General features: G+C 41.2%; 1 protein-coding gene and 1 pseudogene across 1 annotated transcript; both read left to right on the top strand.

Moving 5' to 3' along the window:
- Nucleotides 1–307: 307 nt before the first annotated feature.
- On the top strand, nt 308–7,207 carry LOC149398386 (uncharacterized). The gene is made up of 6 exons (XM_089614576.1): nt 308–332; nt 423–1,104; nt 1,147–1,224; nt 1,315–1,343; nt 1,422–1,643; nt 6,897–7,207. Exons 1-6 carry the CDS (start codon nt 308–310, stop codon nt 7,205–7,207), a joined length of 1,347 nt encoding a protein of 448 aa, XP_089470702.1.
- Nucleotides 7,208–12,242: 5,035 nt separating this feature from the next.
- On the top strand, nt 12,243–15,490 carry LOC149398385 (methanol O-anthraniloyltransferase pseudogene; annotated as a pseudogene).
- Nucleotides 15,491–18,202: the final 2,712 nt, after the last annotated feature.

The raw sequence follows: 18,202 nt of genomic DNA, 5'->3' as shown, positions 1-18,202 counted from the left end.
CTTGGCCGGACGCTTCGGTCCGACTCACGTAGAGCTTGACTCCGACCAACAATACGAACGTGATATGATACAAGCTCTTAAAAGAAGCCGTCAAGAGACACAGCCGGATGCTTGGAGATCCGGCCCTGGTGGGGGTTCAGGGATTTCACCACCACCACCTCATTTTCGGCCAGATAGTGGACGACAACCTACGATCCCGAAAATCACGAATCCTAAATTGAAAGGGCGTCTAGGACAAGCTGTTAGCAACTTCGTCATCCACGAGAACATACCAGCCACCAAAGTAAATTCGCCGCATTTTTGACACATGATCAATGAAGCTGTGGCAGTTGGTAAGTCTCGTGTATTTGAATTTTGAACTACCGGTTTTAATTTGACAAGTATTGTGGTGTTCAACTATACTTTCATTTCAAACTTCACAGGTCCAGGTATTCCGCTTCCAACTCCGTATGAGATTTATAACACGTACTTGAAAGCAGAGGTTGCATCCGTCAAGAAGTACATCGATCAGCAACGGGAAGTGTGGAAGGAATATGGCTACACCATAATGTCAGACGGATGGACGGGACCTACGCGTTTAAGTATCATAAATGTTATGGTGTACTCGGCGGGTAAGACTGTTTTTTTGAAGTCAGTTGATGCGTCAGATGAGATCAAGAACTATTTGTACATCTATAAGATTCTGTCGCCCATTGTGAAAGAAGTCGGAGAACACAATGTTGTTCAGATTATCACTGATAATGGTTCGGCTTATAAGAAAGACGGAATGAAACTCGCTCGTCGATATAATCTGTACTGTACTCCGTGCGCCGCACATTGTATAGACTTGATGCTCGAGGACGTGGGAAAACGAGCGACTGTCGCCGAGGTTGTTAAGAACTGTAGAGACATCACGAAGTTCATCTACAATCACGGGGTTGTCCTCTCGAAGATGCGAGAAGAAGGACAAGGAGAGCTTATCCGTCCCGGTCCGACGAGATTCACCACGAACTACTTGGCCCTAACGAGTCTCAAGAGCAGTCGACCGGGGTTGAAAAAGATGTTCACGTCGGATTGGTGGGACCGATGTTCCTTCCGTCAAACTGCAGCTGGGCAGTCTGTGGAGTAAAAAATATTGAACAATAACTTTTGACTCCATATTGATAGCGTGTGCAAGGTGTTCGAGCCTATGTACTCTGCTCTGCGTCTCGTTGATACAGAAGTTGTTCCGACGATGGGCTTGCTGTACCACGTCTTCGATTTAATGAAAAAGAAGTTGGAAATCATCCCAAACAAGCAATGGGTGGTTGACATTGCGGTTGAGAGATGAAATAGACAACTTGACCATCCGCTGCACCAAGCAGGTATTACTCATTTCACTTATTCTTTGTGAACGTCATTGTATAATTTTTAATTTATATCTGTGATTATTTATCTTGTAGCTCACTACCTAAATCTAAAATTTCAATACAATCCGGAGATCGCCAAGGCACCCGAGCATCTTACGGCGGTTACAGAAGTGTTTGAGCGGCTATTCCCCAACGATGACTGCAACGACATCGGGAACGAACTTATAAAATTCCGCGACGCGAAAGGCATGTTCGGTAATAAATCTGCAATAGCGGGAAGGACGAAAATGGGTGTTACCGGTCCATTCCGGCCCGGTATGGCAACGACAACACACGGCGGCTTCCCCGAGTCTTTCCCGGCGCACGGCCACCTCAGAGCCGGCCATGGCCGAGTCAGAGCCGGCCATGGCCGAGTCAGAGCCGGCCATGGCCTCCATGGCCGAGTCAGAGCCGGCCATGGCCCCCACGGCCGAGTCAGAGCCGGCCATGGCCGGGTCAGAGCCGGCCATGGCCGGGTCAGAGCCGGCCATGACCTCCATGGCCGGGTCAGAGCCGTCCATGGCCGGGTCAGAGGCGGCCCTCGGCCAAGGGGGCTGTCCATGACGCTCCTTGGTCGCCTATAAATACCAAGGTACCTCCCTTGGTCCAGGTAATCCATTCTTGAGCACTGAAACGCTGCCGAACTCGTACCTCGCTCGTTTCTCTCAAGCTTTGGCCTCTAAACACCCCTAAAACCTCTATACTCCACCTCAATCCCACTAATGTTGAGCGTCGGAGAGGTAAACAGGGGCACCCCCCCTGTTTCCCCTTTGTAGTTCACGTGTTCTCTACTCCTTTTCAGGTACTCTGACGAACTCAAGGGACATCCACAGCTAAGGGACGACTCGGGATACCGGGTCCGACACGCTCGAGTCAAGACGAGACCACTTGGTCCGGCCTTGGGTCTAACCGTCTTTGGCTCCTAAATAGTTGTCCGAAAAACTATGACAACATTTTGGCGCTAGAAGGAGAGGATCTCTCGACCTTGGCAACACATCCCCTCTACCAGTCTTCTTCTCACTTCTACGACTCTCGAGAGATGAGTCGTAGCCCCGCCACCTCCGTGGGCGCCCGAGCGACTAGCTCGAGGCGCGACCTCCAAAGCTCCGCGCGCCGTCTCGAAGGGCAACCTCGTGATAACGAGAGCCAGCCCCGAGACCTGGCGAATGACCCCGAGGCCGCAGTCCGAGAGGACACGGCTCGAAGGCTCCCGAGCTCCTAGACCGCCCCGGCGTCACCGGCGCGCTCATCGCCGACCTCCTCGACTCCAACAATGTCGGCGACGTAAACCACGAGACCAACCTCGACCACGCTGTTCACGAAAGTGGACGCGCGCGCACGCTCCCAAGGGGACACCCTCGGGCGACCGCGTCAAGACGTCAACTTTCCGATGAGCACGCGCACGCGCCCTCGAGGGGACACCCTCGGGCGACCGCGTCAAGGCGTCAAAGCTCGCACAATACCCGAGGACGCTCGGCCTCGAGGTCCCGAAAGGGACGCTCCAAGCTCACCGTCCGCGTCCAAAACCCTCGTGAAGGTGACGACGTCGATGGTCTCGGCCTCCGCCAAAGGCGTCGCCTGAATGACGCGCCCTTAACAAGGGTGATAGGGACGGCCTCCGGAGACTTGAGAGACCGCCTCAACTCTCAAAGAGAGGATCACGAGTTCGACTTGAGAGAAAAACTCGACGCTCAACGTGAGACCGCGATCGTCTTGGGGCAGCAACCACCCAACATTGATCAAGCGCCCAACCACAAGCGCGCAGCCGCGGTTGTGAAACCGGCCGTTGGTCCCGAGTCACGAAGGAAAAGGCGCCGAAAGGGTCAAGTCCCTAACGACCACCCTTTTCCAGCCCCGAAGCAATCCTTCGTCCCACTCAACACAACGCCCGACAGGATCCTGAGCTTACGCCGCGATGAGCTAGGAAGCCCCGCTCCACTCACAAGGGACCCCGCGAAGCGAGATCGAAGTAGGTTCTGCGAATACCACCAGGATCACGGGCACGTGACGATCGAATGCAAACAGCTTAAGAAGCGAATTGATTCCCTAATTCGAGGTGGGGATCTCAAGGAATTCGTCGCATCTGCTAGCAAGCCATGATTGTCGCAGCTTCGACCTTTAAATTCACGCCCGAACCCAATCGGCTTCGTGATCGCTTTAATTTCGAAAATGTAATTTCCCGTTTTCAAAGAAGGCCAAGTGCCATGACAAACTGTAACGACCCCCTTATTGCAATAAAGAGTTATTTCACACATGAAAAAGTGTAACGCACACTATTGTATACCTCTAATATGAGAGTTTCTTGGCCTTCGTCTCACAAACGCAAGAAACTCGGGGGGCTAACAAGGATCAATGCTCAATCAAAAACAACTACACAACAACTCAAAAAAAAAAAAATTGATAAAGTCCCGAGGGGCCGATGGTTAGGCTAGAGGTCTCAAAGAAAGACTCTTTACATGTCTCCTCGAGATGCGTTCATTCCTCGAGTCGAGCCCCGAGTCCACGAGTCGACTAATGCTCCTCATGCCGACTCTTCACGTAACTCCTCGTGCAGGCTCTACGTGAGTCCTTGAGTCGAGTTCGAGTCCATGAGTCGACTAATGCTCCTCGTGCCGACTCTTCACGTAACTCCTCGTGCAGGCTCTACGTGAGTCCTCGAGTCGAGTTCGAGTCCACGAGTCGACTGATACTCCTCGTGCCGACTCTCCACATGTCTCCTCGAGATGCGTTCATTCCTCGAGTCGAGCCCCGAGTCCACAAGCCAACTAATTGCTCCTCGTGCAGGCTCTACATGAGTCCTCGAGTTGAGTCTCGAGTTCGCGCTCGCCGCCCAGCTCGTCGGCCGATAGGCAACGAGTTACAAATGGGTTCAAGGTCTGCGTCCGCGGGGCGTATCTGGTCTAGCCAGCGTCCACGGGAAACCTCGCCACACAAATGTGGCATCGCGCTCGCCGCCCAGCTCGTCGGCCCATAGGCAACGAGTTACAAATGGGTTCAAAGTCTGCTTCCGCAGGGCGTATCTGGTCTAGCCAGCGTCCACGGGAAACCTCGCCACACAAATGTGGCATCGCGCTCGCCGCCCAGCTCGTCGGCAGAGAGGCAACGAGTTACAAATGGGTTCAAGGTCTGCGTCCGCAGGGCGTATCTGGTCTAGCCAGCGTCCACGGGAAACCTCGCCACACAAATGTGGCATCGCGCTCGCCGCCCAGCTCGTCGGCCGATAGGCAACGAGTTACAAATGGGTTAAAGGTCTGCGTCCGCAGGGCGAATCTGGTCTAGCCAGCGTCCACGGGAAACCTCGCCACACAAATGTGGCATTGCGCTCGCCGCCCAGCTCGTCGGCCGATAGGCAACGAGTTACAAATGGGTTCAAGGTCTGCGTCCGCAGGGCGAATCTGGTCTAGCCAGCGTCCACGGGAAACCTCGCCACACAAATGTGGCATCGCGCTCGCCGCCCAGCTCGTCGGCCCATAGGCAACGAGTTACAAATGGGTTAAAGGTCTGCGTCCGCAGGGCGAATCTGGTCTAGCCAGCGTCCACGGGAAACCTCGCCACACAAATGTGGCATCGCGCTCGCCGCCCAGCTCGTCGGCCGATAGGCAACGAGTTACAAATGGGTTCAAGGTCTGCGTCCGCAGGGCGAATCTGGTCTAGCCAGCGTCCACGGGAAACCTCGCCACACAAATGTGGCATCGCGCTCGCCGCCCAGCTCGTGGGCCGATAGGCAACGAGTTACGAATGGGTTCAAGGTCTGCGTCCACACAACAAAGACGTGCAAATCGATTATGCCTTCGTTGGCAAATCGAGGAAATAAGACGCGCACAATACAACAAAGACGTGCAAATCGATTATGCCTTCGTTGGCAAATCGAGAAAATAAGACGCGCGCAATACAACAAAGACGTGCAAATCGATTATGCCTTCGTTGGCAAATCGAGAAAATAAGACGCGCGCAATACAACAAAGACGTGCAAATCGATTATGCCTTCGTTGGCAAATCGAGAAAATAAGACGCGCGCAATACAACAAAGACGTGCGAATCGATTATGCCTTCGTTGGCAAATCGAGAAAATAAGACGCGCGCAATACAACAAAGACGTGCAAATCGATTATGCCTTCGGTGACAAATCGAGAAAATAAGACGCGCACAATACAACAAAGACGTGCAAATCGATTATGCCTTCGTTGGCAAATCGAGAAAATAAGACGCGCACAATACAACAAAGACGTGCAAATCGATTATGCCTTCGTTGGTAAATCGAGAAAATAAGACGCGCACAATACATTAAAGACGTGCAAATCGATTATGCCTTCGTTGGCAAATCGAGAAAATAAGACGCGCACAATACATTGAAGACGTGCAAATCGATTATGCCTTCATTGGCAGGTCGAGAAAATAAGACGCGCACAATACAACAAAGACGTGCAAATCGATTATGCCTTCGTTGGCAAATCGAGAAAATAAGATGCGCACAAGACAACAAAGACGTGCAAATCGATTATGCCTTCGTTGGCAAGTCGAGAAAATAAGACGCGCACAACACAATAAAGTCACGCTAATCGATCACGCCTTCATTGGTGGGTCGAGAAAATAAGACACGCGCAATAAAGTCGTGCTAATCGATCACACCTTCATTGGTAAGTCGAGAAAATAAGCCACGCGCAACAAAAGCCGTCACTCGCGGCGCACAAAGGCCGTTCCCTGTGACGTGATCCCGAGAGCGTTCACCCCGCATGTACATAAAGGCGTAGGTTTTGAGTTTCCACTCGACCTACACTCGACCGGAAACTCGGGGGGCTAATGTTACCGGTCCATTCCGGCCCGGTATGGCAACGACAACACACGGCGGCTTCCCCGAGTCTTTCCCGGCGCACGGCCACCTCAGAGCCGGCCATGGCCGAGTCAGAGCCGGCCATGGCCGAGTCAGAGCCGGCCATGGCCCCCACGGCCGAGTCAGAGCCGGCCATGGCCGAGTCAGAGCCGGCCATGGCCTCCATGGTCGGGTCAGAGCCGTCCATGGCCGGGTCAGAGGCGGCCCTCGGCCAAGGGGTTGTTCATGACGCTCCTTGGTCGCCTATAAATACCAAGGTACCTCCCTTGGTCCAGGTAATCCATTCTTGAGCACTGAAACGCTGCCGAACTCGTACCTCGCTCGTTTCTCTCAAGCTTTGGCCTCTAAACACCCCTAAAACCTCTATACTCCACCTCAATCCCACTAATGTTGAGCGCCGGAGAGGTAAACAGGGGCACCCCCCTGTTTCCCCTTTGTAGTTCACGTGTTCTCTACTCCTTTTCAGGTACTCTGACGAACTCAAGGGACATCCACAGCTAAGGGACGACTCGGGATACCGGGTCCGACACGCTCGAGTCAAGACGAGACCACTTGGTCCGGCCTTGGGTCTAACCGTCTTTGGCTCCTAAATAGTTATCCGAAAAACTGCGACAACAATGGGTTCCGGTAAGAACTATTTCTTATTCCCGATGTTCATATCATAGTGTCATACTTACGGAGTTTCTTCATTTTCTTAGGAGAATGGTGGGCGATGTTTGGAATTCAAACCCCCACGTTGAGAAAGTTGGCGATGAGAATCCTTTCTCAAACCGCATCATCATCGGCGTGCGAGCGAAATTGGAGCACGTTTGCACTTGTCCACACTAAGCAACGAAACCGACTGGTGTATGAGAGACTTGAGGAACTCGTCTTTTGTAGCTACAACATGAAGCTGCAATTAAGAGATATCCAAAGCGACGCCATCGACAGGAAGGATCCGTTGGATATGATCCAAAGATCAATGGAGGTAATGGGCAACAATGTCGACGATGATGAACTCCTACAATAGATCCGCCCAGTTCACCTCGACGATGAAGACCGGAACCCCGACCCACATGTCGCCTCACAGGCCCGGGCGCAAGGTGTTTATGTCGACACCATCTTGAGCGAAGACGTCGGTCACACTTTGCATGGATCTTCAGACGATGGACGTGGTCCTAACGACGGTGACGGTGGTGGATACGGTGGTGACTTTGGCGGTTATCCAGCTAGTCAAGATGTTGGTGGTGGTAGTGGTGGTGGTGGTGGTAGCCAACAAAACGATCCGTGGACTATGGAGCAAAGTTATCAAGCCACGCAAGATTCTGATCACTGGTCACGACGTCAAAGATCTGACAGGTTAGTGTATTCACATTTATTCATGTCGGAGTTCGCAAACAATGTATGTATGATGAATATGGAAAGTATTATATTGCATGTGTTAACAGATCCGGAGAGTACTTTGACTTTGAGACCGGATCGTATTAAGGTGATGGAACACAGAGAGCGCCCACGCATTATATGTCTTCTGGTAGTGATTACGGCGGTGACTTCCAACAAGGATATGGAGCGTACATGTCCTCTGACAGTGAATACGGCGTCGATCACTTGATGTCTCAGTTCGACACAATGTCATTCACTACGTCAGACACACAGAGTGACGGTTCGTATACTTGTCTTTCTTACCGTTATCCTAATCCCATAGGAGTGCCACAGCCACAGGTGAATCCGCAAGGACGTGGACGTCGTATGTTCGGTGTACGCGTAGATCGGTTCGGTGCCGAGCACGTTATAGCATGCGCACCAGGATGTCCACCAATAAGTCAAGTTGTGGGGTACGATCAAGCCGACTGCGACAGGCATGTTCAAAACTTTCGACAATCATACCAGGGGCATTTCACTTGGTCTCAGTATTGCGAGCTTCAAGAAAACCAACCGAGTTTTATCCAACCGGGACGTCCATCGGGATTCTACTGATACATTTTATTTTATATTGGAACTACATGTTTGTAAAACATATTTATTTCATGAACAATTTGGTGGTAAGAACATTTATGCTAGAAATGTATAATTTGAAATGTTTTAAATTTGAACTACATTTACAAATATATATATATATATATATATATATAATTATATATGTATGTGTTTGTTTCGCCACATTTTTTCCGTTCGATTTTCTATCGGTACGTCGGTTTTCCATCGAAAACGGCATTTGAAAACGGCATTTCACTTGCTATTTTCCACATTTTTTCCGTTCGGTTTTCCATCGACATGACGATTTTCCGTAAATCAGAAGGCTTGAAGCGACAACGAAAACATTATTTTTTTTCTTTATATATATATATATACATTCCACTAGAAGGTAAACTTGATATATATATACCTTTTATCAAGTTTACGAATATATATATATGTATATATATATATATATATATTTATATATATATATATAAGGTAAACGTGATATATATATATATATATATATATATATATATAAAAGTTTACAAATACATTCCGATTACTTACTTTACAAGTATATATATATATATATATATATATATATATATATATATATATATATAAAGTAAATCGGCACGTATACATATACATAAAATATAAACCGAACATGATAGCTTGTACAAAAAAAAAATCACATATATATATGTACATATTTATAGCCTTTTAGATGATTCATGATAAAATTAATTGGGTTTAAATTGTCCTAAAGATAAATTATCTCCGGAACCTAAATTTGAAATCAGCATAACAATTAGAGAAAAAGAAAACATACATACCACGAAGCCATATAACTCAAATAAGGGTTTCTCACACAAACAAATTCTAATTATATTTTTTTAAAGGCTAAGATTCGGGTTTCGCATATATGTGCTGTGTTTTCCTTTGAGTAATGGTAATACGTGCTGAATTACATTTAAAAAACTGTACAATGGAAAATCTGTAATATCAACTAGACAGTTTGACATTTATGGAGTTAATGATAATTTTATGGATTTATTAGGTAAATAATTACATTTATAGTTTGACATGGCTAAATAATCAACGTTTCGTAAATTTTAAGTAAATATCAACTTCCATATATTTAAAGATGTAAGTATTAGGTAAATAATCACTTTAATTTATTAGGTCACATCATTATTATGATTATTTACCTGAAATTTATGAAACGTTCGTTATTTAACAATTTCAAAACGTTTTAATTAGCTATTTACCTAATTATTCTATTTTATTTTATTGGTTATTATATCCGCTGCGCTGCAGTTGCCGGATCTCAGTGTAGGATGTAAACAGCTGCAATTCTTTGATTTTTGATTCGATATGTGATTTGATAATTGATATGATTTGTTTTGGCTGTAAATCTCTTTCGTAAATATGACAGAAAATAGATTAACAGTCCGAGCAAAAAAATGTTAATAAGAATTATTATAAGAATCCATAGAATGGGTACTTTTGCAATAGAGTTTTTTTGAAACGGTGAAATTGAATTTTAGTTTACAGTGGGTATTACTTAAAAATTAGTCATTTTTATTATTAATTATATTTACGTAGTTAAATTAACTTGTTTTCAATTATGAACTAAATTCTAACTAAAATACAGTCGTTTCACGTGAGGTATTTAGTTATTTAAAAAGAAAATATATCTTGAATAGCAGAAATATTGCACTTTCTAGCTCCTCGTGCGAGCTTGATGAGTAAGAATCGGGATTTTTCTTTTCCGTTTCTTTTCGTGTCTCTCTCTGAATTCATTATGATATGTAATTATATATCATATCATTAAATTTTTTCTTCTTATTTATTCACAGCATAATGTATCACGATATATGACAATATAGAATGAGGCATATAATAATTTTATTTTGTTTGATCAAATAGACGTGTCAAGTGTCCGAACAAAACAATGACAAATACGTGCTGTGTTCATCTTTGAGTAATACGTGCTGGGTTACTAAAAGAAAATGTTCAATGGCAAATCTGTAATATCAACGTGAAAGATGGAGTTAATGATTATTTTATCGATTATTATTCCACTGCGCCGTAGTTGCCGGATCTCAGTGTTATGTAAACAGTTGTAGTTCTTTGACTTGATTCGATATGTGATTTAATATTATTTGTTTTGGCCGTAAATCTCTTTTTGTAAAATATGACAGACTGTAGATCTAATTGATTACTTCAGTCTGAGCAAAAAAAAAAAAATTAATAATAATAATTCAGCTTTCGTTGCCATAGACAGTACATACATATCATTGCATTGCGATAAGATGCTACTCTTTCAATGTTTATACTAGATTATAATCCATTAGCCTTTCTTTGAGTGAGAGTTAAACTTGAATAGTCAAATTATTATTTGGTTGAAAAAATAGATAACTTTATATTATCTAAGTTATCATTTCTATCTTCTGAAGAATGTGAATCATAGAAATGCATAGTTTGATTTGTATGTTAAGATCTTTTCTGAAGTGTTTGGCTGAATTTTACTAGGTTTGTTATTTAATTTTTTTAATTTCTACACACCTCGTTGTTCCATTGTTAATACATTTTCTTCATTATTGGCAAATTCAAAATCCGTTTAGATGTGCACCTATATAGAATATATTATTAACCATCGATTTCTGGTTTATTTTTAATTTTATGTGATCAATATTATTAATCACTCTAGAAAAATAGACATCTGTTATTTAGTTTATGGAAAATTTAGACGTCAGTTTAAAGAAACACTGATAAGTTTTTTATTAGATGCACTTGAAGTTCATTTTATATTAATTTTGTTGAGATTCTCTCCCAGCAAATCGTTGACTTTTATTTTATTTTATTATTATTTTATAATATATTGTATTACCATGTGGTTTGGTGGGCACTACTAGTAATGACAATGGGTACGGGTAAGACCGATTATACCTATTTCGTTATTCATATCCGTTTTTTTTTTTTTTTAATCCTTTACCCGTACTCATTTATCCGGTTTTATATAGCGGATCGGGTAACGGGCACAAAATGTTGTACCTAATACCCGTTTACGCGTTAAAAAAAGGATACCGAGTCAAATATTACCCGTTTACCCGAAAAAAAAACATATTCAAATATATCACTATATTTTCTTAAATAAAATAGTGATAAACTAATTGATGTATATATATATATATATATATATATGTATATACTGTAAATTGATATAGATATTTTGTAAATTATATTCACTTCAGCGTATATATATAAGCTATATTCATATAACTGTAGCATATATATTATAACTATATATATACCGTGAACAACATATTCATACTACTACAGTATATATGTATAATTATAAACTATATATTATAAACTTTTTTAGATATAATAGAAACCTTTTGTAAATTTTATATAGACAATGGATAAACTGATTTCAATACATTATTTGTTTGAACTAAATGAATGTATAATATCTATTGTGTATTTAAATATTTTAAAAATTAACGGGCCAGATAAAGGGTAACCGGGTACGGAATGACGATTCCGTTACCCATACAAGCAAATGGATGATTTCAAAGTTTCTTAATTAATAATAAACAAATAAAAATAGCCAAAATAAACAAATAAATATATTGTACAAGTATTTATTGCAATTAGTCAAACCTCTACATCTTTTTAAGGATCTAGCTCAAGTTTTATTATGGAAATAACACATCAGGCCGAAATTATTTTATTATGGAAATAACTCAAAATAATCAAATTTAATTAACTTCGGTCTGATGAACTATTTTCAGTTAATTTAATTACTTGAACAGTTAATTAATTTCGACTTGATGGTCTATATTATAAATAAAATGAAACTTGAGCTATTTTTTTAAAATGGATATGAGCTATTGGGTTACTGGATTAATTGCTCTTATATTGTACTTAATTAATTAATATATTTTTTCGGAGAAAAAAAAAATAATATTAAAAGTTGTGATATTAGTACTTCTGATTGGTTCTTCCCTCAGACTTTATATAAGTTTCTTGTAATAAGAAGAGATAGACAAGCTCTAGAAAGAAAAACCAAAGGGAACAAGATAGGAAAAATGATGAAAATCGCCTCATTGATCACATTTTCAGTGACGCGGTGTGAGCCAGAGCTAATTGTGCCTGCAATTCCAACCCCGCGTGAGCTAAAGCAACTCTCTGACATCGATGGCAACATAGCCGTGAGGTTTCCCATGCCCGCTATAAGCTTCTACAAGAATAATTCATTGATGGTCGGCCAAGACCCAGTTAGGGTTATCAGAGAAGCCCTTGCTAGGGCTTTGGTTTATTACTATCCTCTAGCTGGGAGGCTTGTAGAAGGGTCGAATAAGAAGCTCTACGTGGATTGCACCGGTGAAGGAGTCTTATTTATTGAGGCTTCTGCTAATATTACTCTAGACAAGCTTGGTGATAAGATCCTATCTCCAGATCAATATCTCCATGAGGTTTTGTATGATGTGCCCGGATCTGATAATATCATTGGCGGTCCTATAATACTGGCACAGGTAAATATTTTTTAGTTTGACGATAAGTCAATGGCTTTGTTTTTATATTGTAATTTTCATTTACCAATATGGTCAACGGCTGTATTATGACGTGGCACATCTTTATTTTTTTTAGAGCTGTGTAAAAACCAGGCAATACTACAAACCTCAACGTTTAATATTGATCAATAACACACTTACTTCTAAATTGTATAACATAACAAGGTTGTACACGGTCCGGTCTGATCCCAAATCGGATAAAAAATTAGATCGGAGCGCCCGAAACGTTTAAATTGGACCGATCCAGTCCAACCCGTTTTGGATCATTTTAAACTGTTTAAATCGGACCGTTTTTGACCGTTTTATAAAATAATAATCTAATAATAAATGTCTGCAAAAAATATTCCTTTTATTTTTCTTCATTTTAGAAATTTATGCCTAGTTTTTTCAAAATACTTGCAAATTCATACCACTGAAATTTTACTACATAAATACCATAGGGGAGAAATAAAAGAAAAAGCCATGGAGAGTGATTAAAGAAATTCGAAATGGTATTATTTCACAAATTTATCTCAAGTATTTTATAACATTTATTGGTCAACGCAGGTGACTCGATTGCTGTGTGGAGGTTTTATTTTTGCATTGCGGTTCAATCACACAATGTGTGACGGAATAGGGATTATGCAATTCCTACAAGCGGCGGCAGAGATAGCTCGTGGCGCATCGGCTCCCTCTGTTCTTCCAGTTTGGGAAAGAGATCTGTTTATTGCTCAACAGCCTCGAATCGCTTCTGGGGACGAAGATGAATCTGTGACATCTCTTTTGAAAGTCACAGAGGATACTTTAAATCGTTCGTTCCTCATAAGTCCCGATTTCATAAGAAGAATCCGTAGAGATCTTCCGCAACACCTTGCGAAATCCACGTCTTTCGACCTTATCACAGCTTGCTTATGGAAATGCGTTGTCCTAGCTTTGAACTTGGGCCATGAAGAACCGGTTTACGTCTTACTTGCAGTTAGTGCTCGCGACAAAAAATACAAGTAAGTAAACTATTGAGGCCCTCATACTCACTAATCATAAAAACTAGAGACTCTCTCTCTCTCTCTCTCTCTCTCTCTCTCTCTCTCTCTCTCTCTCTCTCTCTCTCTCTCTCTCTCTCTCTCTCTCTCTCTCTATATATATATATATATATATATATATATTACACCCGCGCTTTGCAGCGGGAATATAATGTTCAAAATTTAAAACATAAATGTATATAGAATAGTGTACCATTTTTTTTAATATCACTTAATTTGTGGTATGCAGAAAAAAAATATCTTTAATTAAAGTTTAGAATAAGAATATTTTTATAAATATATATTTACACTATATAGAGAGGTTACTGGTTAAGTTTTAATTATGTGTGTTGGAGGAAGGAAATTAAAGAAAAGTGAAAGATGAAGATTTTATGATAAATTGTGTAGATTTGTTGAACAATCTCATATTTATAGTTGTTGTATTTTCCAAACATCTTCTATATGACAATTATCCGTAATAGTCTAGATTTGAAGTTAGATCCGGAATAATTTAGAGTTAGATCCGTTCAGTGGTATTTTTGTAATTACGGTATCATTAAAGGGCATTTTCGTAATTTTATATAATTATAAGAGTATTTTTGTAATTTCAAAAAATTATAAGGGTATTTTTGTAATTTCAAAAAATTATAAAGGTATTTTCGTAATTTCAAAAAATTGCTTATCAGTTTTTTTACAATGAATGAACAGTGATTTGGGTTTAGCTTTATATATATGATCACAAAAATATTATGATTTGGGAGGGTTATAAGCAATACGTTAATTTTGAAGGCTACGTTAGGAATGAAAGGTGCATGGAGTGATTAAAATCCCAATTTTCCTATGGATAACCAAATTAAATATAGGGTCTATTAGGAAAAGAGACAACTTAAACGTTTGATATTGTTAAATAGTTAACGTTTGATAAATTTTAGGTAAATAGTCATTTTTCATGTATTTACAAACGTAAATTTTAGATAAATAGTCACCTTCCATATATTAGACCACGTCATTATTTACGGTTAATTATCTAAGATTTACCAAACGTTAAATATTTAACAATGTTAATGTTTAAATTACCTATTTTCCTAATTTTCACACAATAACCGATTGAAACAATCATTTATAAGCGGAGAGAAGATGACTTTTATTTTTTTTATTTTATATTATTTGATCAAATGACTATATGCCAAAAAGATTCAAAAAGTCGTTTTATTACATTATAATTGTAGTGGAGTTGTAATGCAATATACCCGATATCTTGTTTTGCAATTTTCCTGTTTTCATTTTCAATATCCAAGAAAACGTCAATCGTACTGATGAATCTTGTATAGTGCAAATATTCCTTTAGGGTATTACGGTAACGCCATTGCCTGCCTTCCTGCAATCTCAAAATCTAAACTGCTGTGCGAGAAACCATTGGCATATTCGGTGGAGCTTGTGAAAGCGGCGAAAAGCATGATGACCGGCGACTATTTTCGTTCGGTGATAGAGTCAAACATGGTCGTAGACCGTTCTCTTACTGAAGGCAATGGCTTTTTTACAGTTTCGGACGTAAGGTTTATGCGAGAAATCGATTATGGCTGGGGTTTGCCAGTTTACGCATCACCGATATTCAAGCGTCCCGGGGTTTGCCATTTATCGAAATACAAGAACATCGATGGGAGTGAAAGTATTGCTGCTGTGATTAACTTACGGGAGCCGGTCATGTATCGATTTGAGCAGGAGTTTCAGAAATTAACGGCCACGAATAACTTTTCCAAGCTTTGATTTTCAGGCTATGTTATTTTGCAGCTGAAGCCCCGTTTCTCTCTTGTTTCCATTTTTCCATGTGTAATTGTATTTGAATACTCGTGCTCTATATTTTTTTTTTTCTTCTTTTTTTAGGGGACAAGTGAATGAACCAGATAATTTTAAAACTTTCAACAGGTACGTGTATGGGTCCCTAATAGCTGGTGTTTGTGTAAAAGTTTAGAGAGGAACAAACAGAGAGAAACTCCTGAATCGAAATCCAAAATCGCAATTATCAATGCATCCAAACAATACAAATCGAAAAAATAGGACAATCCCCGAGCAATTGCGACATCCACAAATCAAGGGAAATAGACGAAACCAATTGTACGACCGAAAAACGTAGTTTGATCCGCAAGAAACATGGTTGGTATGTTAACTCTTTTCAATTTATAAACAAAGCCATTAGTGAAGAAAATTGTTACGATACCATCAAACTTTAGGGACTAAGAGAAAAATAGAGAGTCTAAATAATAAGGTAAGAATAAAAATATGTTGAATAATTAAACTTGATTTTGGGTTATAGTATTTGGGCCTAATTATTTCTAGTTGTAGTTTGAGTTTTTAGTATTTTGAGCCTAGTTAAGTGGTCATATTATCTAGAATATTCTTGATATGCCTAGAGAGGTTAGAGAGAATAAATTGCAGAATAATCTTGTAATATCTAAGATAGTCATTACTAAGGAGAATTCTCTAGAAAATGTTGTATCTAGAGATTTTCATAGACTAGTATAAATAGGGATGTAATCCTACACTTTTGCATCAAACCAAAATAAAAAGTTCTCATTTCTACAAAGAAATTCTCTCTCTCTCTCTCTCTCTCTCTCTCTCTCTCTACTTTTTATCCAAACCTCGAAATTTCCAAACCTCTTCTCTACACATCCAAAATATTTAAACACTTTTTCCACCTACCAAAAACTTCCTTCCAACAAAATATACAGTAGTATGTGTATATAACTCTAATATATTCAAATAAAAGAAATACTAAAATAACCCTACATAATAGAAAATGACAAATATATACTATGCTAATAGGATCAAAGAGAGAATTTCGAATGACACAATATTTTTTACATGTAACTTGATGATATCGCATCAGATCTTTTAAAGATATGTAGTATTTTCTAGTTAAGAACTAAGGATTAATAAATACAACTGATTCCATTGTAGCATTAATGTACATCGACTAGTTCCATGTTAGTCTCGACTGATTCTCTTGGGCTTGTTTGACTGTTTATCTAGATTTGATTGCTCTTTTGTTGTGAGTTTCACTTCCTGACTGAATGATACTTCAATAAATGAGCATCTTTTTGGGCTGCTTTGCTCATCGAAAGCTCTATCACCGCTCCTATATCGAAATTGACGAACGATATTTTGGAGATGATATTATTTCCATTTGTGAATGAAGCTTGCCGTGTTCTGAACGAAGGGATTGCAGTCAAGGATATTGAGCTTGCTTTGTGTTCATCATTGGTTTTGTGTTGATTAGCGTGTTTTGTTGGGTTATTTTAATCTAGACTTGGTCATATTTGTTAGTTTTAATTTTGTTAAATTCCTTTTTATTATTAGAACGTGTGTTGTGTGCTGAAATAGTGGATGTGTTAGTGTGTTAGTGAGTCTTTAATAGATCCTAATTTATCTCCTAGATTAGTGGTAAGGTATACATAGTGGGTTAGTGGGTAACGTACTTAATTTCTTGAAAAATTAGTCAATCTAAGCCACATCAAACGTTGCAATTGTAAACTAGCCAACGTTTCCTTTATTTTTCGAATCTAGCCAATTTTGATGACGTGACATATTTATGTAAGATTGTATTTACTATATTAGCCTTCCTTTCAATTCCAAATGACTAGCCCACGTTTGCAGCCAATTTATATAGCCAATATTATTTTATTCTGTTTTATTTATTCGGTTTATAAATATATTATGTGTATTAATTATATTTATTCATGTTATTGAATCACTCTCTCTCTCTCTCTCTCTCTCTCTCTCTCTCTTGAAACCGTCGGAGCCGCCCCAAGGAGCCGACCGGCGTCCTCCCTCCATGGCGACGTCCAGCCTGTCGCGCGTGCCGACTGGGACTCCAGCGGGCGTCGGATCTGGTGCGTGGGCATCGGAGTCGCGCGAGTCTGCAACGCCAGATGACGACCTCGCCGGAGCGTCTGCTGGGACTCCAGCCCGCGTCGGATCTGGTCCGCTGGCGTCGGGATTGCTCGGACCGACAGCGCAGGTGGGGGGGCGAGGTCTTGGCGAGCGTCGAGGCGGGCTTGTGCGTGCTGGGACCGCTCGGATCTGGGGCGTCCGAACGCGCTAGCCGCGCGCCGGTGGGGGGCGAGGCGTTGGAGAGCGTCGAGGCTGGCTTGCGAGCACGGGGATTGGCCGGATCTGCAGCGTCGGGTGCCTCTCTCGCCCAAGACGACCAGCTCGCCGCCGTTCATGGTGCTAGACGCTCCATTCTCCTTCGCGCGTCTGGTGGCTTTAATTTCTGTTTTATTTTGGTTTAATCTCTGTTTATTTATGTTAATTTTAGTAAATTTTTTAATATTAATTCTGTTGAATATCTCTGTTTATTTATGTTAATTTTAGTAAATTTTTTAAATAGAAACGGAGCTGAATTGATCACAAGTCGAGCAACAAAAATGTCAAAGGTTGAGAGATTGATAATGGTGAAGCTTTCATGGCCGGATGCAG

Source organism: Urtica dioica, chromosome 5, assembly GCF_054948205.1.
Source record: "Urtica dioica subsp. dioica isolate 48M chromosome 5, U.dioica_male_clone48M_v1_H2, whole genome shotgun sequence".
Lineage (NCBI taxonomy): Eukaryota > Viridiplantae > Streptophyta > Magnoliopsida > Rosales > Urticaceae > Urtica > Urtica dioica.
Note: the sequence above shows the minus strand (reverse complement) of the source record. Positions and strands in the feature narration are given on the sequence as shown.

Excerpts from the sequence above, each read along its gene's own strand:
- LOC149398386 (XM_089614576.1), top strand. The coding sequence starts at position 308 with ATGATCAATGAAGCTGTGGCAGTTG. Across the intron at positions 1,105-1,146 it reads GCAGCTGGGCAGTCTGTGGA|CGTGTGCAAGGTGTTCGAGC; the intron begins GTAAAAAATATT and ends CCATATTGATAG. Across the intron at positions 1,644-6,896 it reads TACCGGTCCATTCCGGCCCG|GAGAATGGTGGGCGATGTTT; the intron begins GTATGGCAACGA and ends TCATTTTCTTAG.